Raw genomic sequence first — 11190 nt, forward strand, 5'->3', positions numbered from 1 at the left:
GAGTTTTCATTATGTTTTAGTAATTTTGCTGTTTGTTTTGTTATTTTATTACACCAAGTTAAGTTGGTTTAAAAAATGTTTTTCTTTTTTACAAGTAATGAAAATGTTATTATTTATTATTATTATTATTATTATGGTTTTAGTTTCAGTTTTAGTTTACCCTTGTCCAAAATCCTCAAGCTCTCAGAGTCTCACAGTGTGTGTGTGTGTTTTGTGGCAGGTGCGTCTGGTGATCAATGAGAAGGGGTTGCTGTGTGAAGAACGGGATGTCAGTCTGCCTCTCACTGAGCACAAGGAGCCTTGGTTTATGAGGCTCAACCTAGGGGAAGAAGTGCCGGTTTTCATCCACGGAGACACCATTGTCAGTGACTACAACCAAATCATTGATTATATAGAGACCAGCTTTATCGGAGGTATGGCTGGCATTACTCAAACCACTTACTAATGCACAAGAGTAAAGAGACCTTGCTTGTTATTGTACCAGCTCTTTGGTATGCATTATAATTTTTTTTTCACACACATTTGTTTTTGTGAAAAGTGGGGACATCCCATAGGCGTAATGGTTTTTATACTGTACAAACTGTATGTTCTATCGTCCTACACCAACTCTACACCTAACCCTAACCCTCACAGGAAACTTTGTGCATTTTTACTTTCTCAAAAAAAAAAAAAAAAATCTAATTCTGTATGATTTATAAGCGTTTTGAAAAATGGGGACATGGGTTATGTCCTCATAAGTCACCCTCTCTTGTAATACCTGTGTCATACCCATGTCATTATACAGAGTTGTGTCCTGATATGTCACACACAAACAACACACACACACACACACACACACACAGATTTAAATATATAAAGTTCAAATTTTGTAAAAAATAAAATAATTTTTTTTTTAAGGACCAGTTTGCACTGTTAACTAGTTGCTCATTAGCATGCATATTATTAGAATATTAGCATTTTATTAGTTCTTATAAAGCACATATTGATGCTTATTTCTGCATGACCATAGTTTAGATTGCTTAATCTTACCTCATATCTTAATTTAGCAACTACCTTACTAATTATTAATAAGCACCAAATTAAGAGTTTGTTCAGGGAAAAATCTAAAGTGTTACCTAAATAAATAATTAGTGCTGAATGGCAAATGTGTACCAAGACAAAAAACAAACAAACTACTTTAAGAACAATCAATTTCTTCTAACTAATTCATGTGAAATTATTTTGGAAATTCTGGCAATCCCAAACTTTCTGTATGACTTACATCATAATGCTTAACTGCTATTCAATAATTATATATGCTAACACAGTTATGGTTACTATAAACGTTTGAAATAAATAAATAATGGCAGTATTATAATCAATAAAAATTCCCATTGAGGAAACACATTAACAGCAACCCTATTGGTGACAATACTCACATTTCTCAATCTTTATTCTTCTTTTTTTTGTGTTTCAAGTCAACAGTGCAATGTGTGTTGACATATCAAAGGTTATTATTGTAAATCGAAACTATTTCAGCTAGGTGCCAAGGCGATATTTCTCATTTTTAATTTAGTTGAAATTGGTGTTCTAAAATAACTTAAACTGAAATAAAAAGTAATAAAACCTATATAGACATACTGTAAAAACTACTAAAAATTACAAAAACAACAAAATTACTAAAACTTTAAATAGATACAATAAAATCTATTAAAAAATGAATAAAAATGTTACTAGTATCTCTGAAAAAAGTGAAACTAAAATAACACTGGGACCATCATGCCATAGAGTGTTAAAGATAACTACATTTGTTTCGTCCATAGCCCTGTGTGAGCAATACAAATGCTTAACCACAATCAGTGTAGAGCACTTTATTTTCTCTCACACGGCTGCATGGCTGTGTGTCATTTTGAATGTCTTCACAGACTGAGTGTGAGGGGTGTTTCACTGAAGCTCATATCTGATCCAAGATCACTCCCTCATTTAAATGATAAGAGCTCAGCTGAGCATGATCCCTCAATCTCACTGAAAGAGATCCAAGCAGACATTTCTGGAATATATTTTACATTTTAGAGTGTCCAGACGCAAATTTATCAGGAATGTGTTTTTTTTTTTTATTACTACATCGGGCATTTATGACTCATATAGTATGACTCGAGTGTATGGAGGACATGCAGTTGCTGATATTTATATGTTTATAATTATATGGCCAACAATTAAGATAAAATTCTGATATAAATCAATGAGACTGTTATAAACAGTATAACAGACAACTTGCATATAAATATCAATTGTCACTTTATATCTCCCAATAATATGTCTTAGTAAGATATTGAAATTCCTTATTTTATGATTAAGGCTCTGTACTTTAAATTGTGGGGGGGGGGAATCATATAATGCAATGCAATACAGTGATGACTGAGAGATGAACAAATAAACATTCATCAAAAGCTTGATGTATCATATTTAATAGTCACATTTTTGTATGGATAATCAAGCTAACTTAAATTGTGTCAGTCCAGTAAGTGTTCATCTAAAAATATTACTAACAATGTTAAAGGTTTTACTAGGTTTACTTTATAAAAATCTGTTTTTGATCATGTTAATAATTTAGAGGCTTTAGAAATTAACATAACACATGATACAGTAGGCTTTACAGGGTTAATATCAGTGGCTTGTGATATAAATATTGCTTGCAAAAAAAAACAAAAAACAACACACTTAAGTTTTGACGATTCAGTTTCTTGTGTTCTGGTTAAATTTATATTTTTTGGTTGTGTATGAAAGGTCGGTCATTGGCCATTTTGAAATTAAGGAGGCAAGCAGGTTAATTATACGACAACATCAGAAAAGTCATGGCTGTATTTATGTATATTCAGAAATCTTTTTCTGTCAGACACAGTAGCCCAGCTGATTCCAGATGAAGGAACTCCCATGTATGCAAGGGTACATCAGTACCGAGAGCTGCTGGATGGGCTGCCTATGGACGCTTACACACATGGATGCATCCTGCACCCTGAACTCACAACCGACTCCATGATCCCAAAGTACGCCACTGCTGAAATACGTAGTAAGTGATTCTACAATTCAGTGCACCATTCATTCCTATTAAAGAACATTTTTCATTGTGAAATGCACAGAAAGCAAAGCACCTGACTCTTTTGCAAAACCTGCTAAATCTGGGAATCCCTCTATTTCTCAGAATTTAAGTTTTGAAGCAAAATGCTCTAATGCTGGCCTATTTATATGGAGTTCATCGAAAGTGGATTTACATTACATCACAAATAAAGCCAAAGAGCTGATCCAGCCAATGAGTTGCAGCAAAATAAATTATTTCATGACTCGGAGGAAGTTTTTATGACAGGCGTTGTTTATCAACTGCTTTGCTTTTATGTGTAAAGTCTTATTAGATTCCTTAATTAGTCGTCAGGAAACAGAAAACAGTCCAAGTACACAATGTGCTGCCTGACAATGTTAACTATAAATAACTCTTTTACAAAACATGGATACTTCTCGGTTTTGGGGGTTTACAGTGTAAATATGTTACAAGATGAAAGCTCTTTCACTGAATTAGACAATTCGGTCTGATTTCTGTCAGGACATCTGGCCAATGCAGCATCTGAACTGATGAAGTTGGACCATGAGGAACCCCAGCTGACAGAACCATACCTCTCCAAGCAGAAAAAGCTCATGGTGAGTCGGCAGTTTCAGTGCGTACATGTGTATCGCAGGATCATACTGTAGCATATATTTTGTCTTAGCTGAAATATAAGATTAAACTACAGTAATATCTTAATATGATAATAAAATAATAGATTGACCTCGTTTTGAATCCTTCTTTTTTGTAGGCGAAGATCTTGGACCATGACAATGTGAACTACCTGAAAAAAATTCTTGGTGAGTTGGCAATGGTGCTAGACCAAGTAGAGGCAGAGCTGGAAAAAAGAAAACTGGAATATCAAGGTAAGTTTTGTAAATTTTACAGTTCAAATAAATAATATTTGTAACAGTTTAGTCCACTGAAGGCAAGTTGTGATGAACCCAAGTGCAGTTTATTAAACAAAGTGATATCCAAAATACAAAGAAAGACTTGACATGAACAGAAACAAACTCATCAACATAGGTTTACATGAACCATACACAACAAGAGACAATGGCAACACGAGGGCTATAAATACCAAACAAAACAAGTCACAAGTCACAGACCAACCAATGGGGACATGACACATGCAACCAAGGAACCAATCACAAAGCAGAACAAAAACCACAAGAACAGATAATAAACCAATAAAAGCAAGACACATGAAGAAAGGACCACATTGCAGGATCACATGACAGGAACATGAAACATGGCTAAATATCAAAATAAAAGACATGGAAACCCAATGTGACAATATTAGAATACTAATAAAATAAACATATTTTGGTTATTTTATTTAAACAAAAAAATGGAAAATATAATCATATTATAATAAAATAATCTTATTTAATAAACATATTTGAAAAAAAAAAAAAAGAAAACATATATATATATATATATATATATATATATATATATATATATATATATATAAAAGAAATTAATATAAATAATTAATAAATAGAATAACCTTATTTAATAATCTTATTTTATATTGTTTTATTAATAAAATAAGTTGAAATAAAATAAGTGTAAAATAGTTTTATTTTGTTTCAATTTATTATTAAAATAAAATAAAAAATATTTTTTAAAAACACTATCTTTGATAAACCTTTGTGAATACTGCATTATTTTTATAGGTTAGTGGTTTTTTCTATTTTAGTTATTTGAGTACATTATTAACTACATAAAAAAAGAGGAATATTGCTTTTCCAACTATAGCTGAAATCAAAACAAGTCCCCCCCCATATTTTATTTCCAGTTTAAGTTTATTTTATTTTAAGTAAAAAAAAAAATTGTTTAGAGGTTTATTAAGTTTTAGTTTACTATAATAACCCTGCTTTGAGAACGTCTGTTTTTGATCTTTCTTCTTAAAGAATATCTAAAAGTCGTATGTCTGTTCCACACAGGTCAAACGTGTGAATTATGGCTTTGTGGACCTACTTTTACATTAGCTGATATTTGTCTTGGAGCCACATTACACAGGCTCAAATTCTTGGGACTCTCAAAGAAATACTGGGAGGACGGAAGCCGTCCGAACCTGCAGTCGTTTTTTGAGCGGGTGCAGAAGCGCTACGCTTTCCGCAAGGTGTTGGGGGACATCCACACGACCCTGCTCTCTGCGGTTCTACCCAACGCATTCCGAATGGTAAAAAAGAAGCCGCCATCCTTCTTTGGTGCATCCTTCTTAATGGGCTCTCTCGGGGGGATGGGTTATTTTGCCTATTGGTTTTTAAAAAAGAAATACATGTAGTGAATGTGCTCTTGTAGTGTTATGTGTCTGTGTATGATGCTCGAACTTTCAGTAACACTGTTTTGCGAGAGCAGGAAAAACAAGACAATATACAGAGATTAACACTATTACTTACTTGGGTGAATAATTCAATAAATATATAATGAGAACATTCCAAGACTAGGAATTCTTCTTAACAGCACCTTCTCTGGTAATGAATGCCTTGATTATTTTTTATTATTTTTAAGATTTACTGGTTATTTATTTTATTCATTTTAGGCTTGCATACAGCATTACTATGTTCTGTTGTTCTGTCCAGATTATAAACACTGCACATTCTGCCATTTAGGACACCTGTAGGTTAGGTCAGTTATATGGTACAGCACAAAGGCCAAGCCAACTTAAAGCCCAAAATAATGTTTCTTATTTTTTTATTATCAGCAATTGATGGGTTTCCAAACACTTTGCATTTCTGATTTTTAGAAACTTAGAATTATTAAACCATTCTGAAAATTTCTCAGTATCTAAAGATTCACTTTTTAGTGCAGATCACCGCTGAAACATTGTTTATTAGCAGAATGCAACACATCGCTGTTAGCATGACAATTTTCTGGTCTGAAACTATTTGTTTCGGCATTCGGTGAAGAATCAGTGATTGCAAACACTTTACAGGCCTACATTTTCTGAATATTATACTTTACCAAGAATGCAAAAACCAAAAACACTGAAGAGAACAGAATGTTCCTCATAAAACTGCCAATCTGAGCATTTTCTTTCCTATTTAATTGTTTCTTTTTTTTTTCATCACTAGCAAAGTCCTCAAAAGTCTACCGAGTAACTTGATGAGTAAAGTTCTTGAAATGGAGGTGGAATAAAATGTCAATGTCAAGTTCCAGTTCTGAGCCTGAATCTTGATATTCAATAGAATAACTTATAATAAAAATCAGTTGATCATTTAAACTAGTATATCCCTTGCATGCCACTATTTAATTTAATGGGTTTATAACCAAAGAAAATGATACGTTTTTCTTTCTTTGTAAGTTTTCCAGTATTGTTAACTTGTACATTAAACTCAACTTGACTTAGAATAAACTGTGAGAGAACATTAAATGTTTGCCATGCAGTAAACACAAGAATATACCTGAATTATAAACATTGTATGAGAGTTCTATACCACCTCACACACAAGCCATATACAACTGTGAAGATGCATTAATACTCTATGATTTCATTTTATGTACTGCTGTTACTCATTTTCAATACTATAACCACAACAAATGTATAGTAAAATTTCTGAGATTAATCTCTCGGCACGTAGATTCTCACATAGAAATGTACTTAATCTGGGATGTTTGTTATGAATTGCGATAAGTGGTGATGCCTACTCTGAACCGGAATGACTGGAAGTTAAATACATGAGAAATATATTGATGTCTGTGGTCATTCACAATAGATTTTCTTATTTTGTAATTTTTATTTTTATATTTTTAAAATATGCATTTATTTACAGTGCTTTCTAAAATGTTTGTTCACGAGCCTTAATTTGTTCAGTTGCCATTGATTTCAATAAAAGAAAATGCTTACATTAACCTCTGTGTAATGGTCTGTGTGCAGCACAATAATAGACTCATTTTTTTAAAATAAGAAATACATTTCTATGGCTTTTCACAATGCACTTAACCCCAGGTTACCGCCATTTTAAAAAACACTCTTGTGGTGTTTTGGTCATTTTAACCCAGAGAGGATATTTTTATACTCAAAAATGCTAGTTAATGTTATCGCATTGGACAAATGGGTAAAACAACTCCTAACCAAAAATGTGAACATTTTTGTACTTTTTTTTTTACATTGTTACATTTACCAGGAGTTCCTGGTCATTTTTTGTATAAATAATAATAATAACAAAAAGATTCATATCTTTAATTATGTTATTACCGAATATTGTATTCAATATTTTTATCAACTTGTTTTCTTTCAATTAGCACAGGATTTGTATTTCTTTTTGGAACTGATCAATTGTGGGCCTCTCTAATCTGACTTTATGCACCTCCATTTTTTTTTCTCCACCTCCAAATTATCCAAAAAAATTCTTGTTTTTACTCAAAAATGGAGAAGGATAAGCTCAGATCAATGAGTCCCATGATCAGTTAGTTCTAAAAAGAAATACAAAAACTGTTCTAATTCAAAACAAAATAAGTGGACAAAAAAATATTAAATCCAAGATTACATTCCTATTAAGCATAAAATTAAACATCTGTTCTTGCTTTTCTGGCTGGATGGCAGATTGATAAAAAAAAAAAAAAAAAAAACATTTGCAGATTTTAAAGAGTTTATTGGTTCTATTAACATTGCAATCAGAAGAAAAAAATAAACCATGTACTTTATGATTTGTTTAACCCATGAATACAATTATTTAACTAAAACAGCATTCATAAAGAAAAAGAACAGCATATAAAACCAAAGTCCTCCTATTGAAATTGAAATCCAGTGTCCATCTTGTTACAACTCAGATTTCTCCCTCTAATTTGGTCCCCTCTAGTCTCAGGTCGGCATCATTCCTGCCCAAGGTGAAAAGGCTGACGATAGCAAGCAGAGCGGCCAGCATCATCCCCGCACATCCTGCAAACATGTGTCTGGTGCCACTGCCAGCCTCCCCCGCACCGGCCCCAGATACCTCCCCGTGAAGAGCCAGCAGCCCCAGACAAGCAAGGAGGTGAAGAGGCAAACGAAACCAGGCCAGCACGGCGGCTCTGCGCTCCATGGGAACCACTCGGCCTTGGAGAAAACTCACCGCTGGGAAATAAAGCCCGCAGGCTAGTTCTAGCAGAAGGAAGGCTAGCAGAGATTCCCTCGGCCGGGGCTGACCGGGCACAGTGGAGAATGTCAGCATGAAGAAGGAGAAGAAAGCTAGCAGAACAGCTAGGCAGAGCAGATGACCAGGTTGGAGTCGATATGGGGCTGACGTGGCCAGCCGGAAAAGTGTGGAACCAGCCATGCTGGCCGCCATTAGACAGGAAAACACAATTCCTAACGGCGGACCATGTGGGTCCAGTACAGGTGTCCAAAGAAATACAAAAATATAGAGCACGCTTTCGAAAAGAGCCTGAACGCCACCTAAAAGCAGAACACGGCGGTCCGACAGCAAGCAGCGCAGCCCGTCCAGACAGCTTCGCCAAAAACGGGCCCATGTTGACATTTGCAACTTGGGGGCATGTAGAGGGTTGAGAAGGGGGGCATTTTTGTCTCCACTGGCACCCTCTTGTCTATCCTCCTGACCCCATTCGGACAACACAAACCAGGCGCAGGCAGCAAGGCTAGGGATCGCCAGGAGAAATGGAGCAACCGGTCCTAACCCAAGCCATTCGGCAAACAAGTTTGCCACCAGCCCGGCACCTACTGCCAGTCCATGATTCCAATCTGCGACTTTACCAAAGGTAACAGGAATCCACTCTTTGGGAAAATCATGGACGTCAACGTGACCGTGCACATACCAGGCCTCAAACACAGTGGTTAGCAAAGAGGTGGACAGGCCTCCTAAAACACGTCCTAGTATAAGTATAAAATAGTCTTGTGACAGCTTGGTAATGCAGCAGACAGAATAAGTCAGGCAGAAGAGGAGACACGTCTGTCTCCGCCCCAGAAACTGTGGTAGCCATCCGGCCACTGGAGCAAATAGCACACAAGAAGCCAGGCCGAATACGTACAGGATGGCAATCTGAGACTCCAGGAAGTTGTAATGTCGGTAGAGTTTATAAAGGTAAGGTCCCTGTAGCCAGTCTGCCCAGAGGGCCAGGAGATATGCCTTCAGAAAGAGCTTCTGGAACTGACGGAAAGCCGGATTGGCGACCGCTGTCTGTGTGGCCTGGGACGAGTTGAGTCGGCGGGCTGTGATCTCTAAAGTCACACACAGTCCCGTCAGGACTATAAATGCAAGGTATGCTGTCACAAACATGATGGACAAAAGGTGACCGGAGAAGTCCCAAATCTTAATTCAGCATCCTCATACAGTTCTTGGTCCAGTGAAACTCATCTGCAAGAAGGTATGAAACGAAGTATGAAAAATGGTGTAATGAGTGCATAACAAGAGCTAAATGTTAATCAAATATTAACAATTGTTTTTTACCAGAAAATGTCTTACCAAAAGTTACATTCTTCATCATGTGGCATTCAAAAAATATTAACTCCTGGATGAGCCAAACATCATAACAGACTGAAGGGGTTGACTTCTGAAATAAAGCACAAGTTATATGTTAAATGTTAATGTTAAATGTTAAAATAACATAATGTTACATAAACATAATGTTAAAATAATCATTATTCATTATTCAATCATTATGTTCCGTGATCACAGGAACAGACCAATAACATACACACTTGTATATGTGTGTACGTGTGTGTGTGTGTGTGTATATATGTATATGTATATATATAGAGAGAGAGAGAGAGAGAGAGAGAGAGAAAGAGAACGAGCTTTAATTTATGCTATTGAAAACAATGCCATTTTTGAAATTCAACAGGAGTTGTTGACTAAGCTTTAAACATCCATAACTCTTAGGTTAAGCGCTTTAAATACACATACCTTAATTTTAACATTCTCCTTAAGGGTTTGAAAAAAGTCTCCGCTGAGTTTGGAAGATAAAATGTGTTTTTATGCAATGATTTCAGATGACTTTGCAGCATAAACGCCTTCAATATTCGCCTACCTCCTCTACCACATCCGTGTGTGTGTTTCCGGGTTACTCAAACACGACGCAAAGCACACGAAGGACGCCTGTGCTTAGCTCATGAATATTAATTACGTATCCCGGCGTTCACATTTTACCACTTTTTGATTGGTCACTAAGCGATGTGAATATTAATTAGGCTGTGTACCACGACGCAACATCAGGTTTACTCAGCAACTCTGGATAAATCGTTTATTTTTGTTTTTGTAAATTTGAAAGCGTCAGATAAAGATAAAAAACATATAACTTTTTACCATGACGTCATCTTTTATTCAGTGCCTTTTATTTATAAGTATTATATTTCGGTTGTCCCAGACTTTTTAATCGTACAAAATAAAACCAGCCATTGAAAATTATAATAATAATTTTATTGTAAAATGATGATGGTAATAATAATGGAATCATGGAATAAATTTAACAATGAAACAGCCGTATCCGTGTAGCACATGTTTGTGTCTTGAAATAAATGTGAAAATTTTGTATCAAATTAAAGAAAAATAAATTTAAGGCAAGAATATACAGAACATTTATATCATGCACGGTTTACAAAAGTTATTTTGACGAAACGTAAAAAAAGTGAGAAAATATTGTATATTTTGTTTATTTAGGGCAAATTAACTTAAGCAATAATTTCAAACGTGTTGTAAATGTCATCTACCATGTTCATCGTTAAATAAATAATTTTAGATAAATTACTTTGTGAAGCAAATAATGAAAAAAAGTCAGTTAAATTAAATTAAATTAAAAAAAATAATAATAAATGTCAGAATAGCATGTGTAAACACTTTTGTGACGTTAGTTGACACATCAAACCAGTGGAACAGTGAAAACTGTGTTTTTAGAGAAACAAAAGAGCACAGCTTTAATTACACAAACAAAACTTGAACGCAGGGGCGGCGTTAGGGGTGGGCTAAGGGGGCTGGAGCATAGACAGTAAAAGAAGGGCTGGAGCCCCGAATGTTTTTATTACCACCATGCCATCAATGAGTTTTCATGCCCAATAAAGTAATTTATATTAGAATTTAAATAAATAAATAAATATCTCTCGACTCAAGTCCACAGTGTCTGTAAATTTACCCAAGTAAGTACGCGTTGTCATTCACATCCGACGAAAA

At 35.0% G+C, this 11190-nt stretch overlaps 2 protein-coding genes across 2 annotated transcripts; one reads left to right on the forward strand and one right to left on the reverse strand.

Annotated features, from left to right (window-relative positions):
* Positions 1–223: 223 nt before the first annotated feature.
* LOC113071060 (ganglioside-induced differentiation-associated protein 1-like 1) lies at positions 224–6985 on the forward strand. The gene is made up of 5 exons (XM_026244427.1): positions 224–413; positions 2876–3049; positions 3578–3672; positions 3828–3942; positions 5029–6985. Exons 1-5 carry the CDS (start codon positions 308–310, stop codon positions 5370–5372), a joined length of 834 nt encoding a protein of 277 aa, XP_026100212.1. The 5' UTR covers positions 224–307; the 3' UTR covers positions 5373–6985.
* A 677-nt stretch (positions 6986–7662) lies between these two features.
* Positions 7663–10092, reverse strand: LOC113071059 (molybdate-anion transporter). Its single transcript, XM_026244426.1, has 3 exons — positions 9931–10092; positions 9490–9577; positions 7663–9381 (listed from the first exon to the last, which is right to left on the reverse strand). Exon 3 carries the CDS (start codon positions 9301–9303, stop codon positions 7858–7860), a length of 1446 nt encoding a protein of 481 aa, XP_026100211.1. The 5' UTR covers positions 9304–9381; positions 9490–9577; positions 9931–10092; the 3' UTR covers positions 7663–7857.
* Positions 10093–11190: the final 1098 nt, after the last annotated feature.

The sequence above is a fragment of the Carassius auratus genome, unplaced genomic scaffold (assembly GCF_003368295.1).
Source record: "Carassius auratus strain Wakin unplaced genomic scaffold, ASM336829v1 scaf_tig00005843, whole genome shotgun sequence".
NCBI lineage: Eukaryota > Metazoa > Chordata > Actinopteri > Cypriniformes > Cyprinidae > Carassius > Carassius auratus.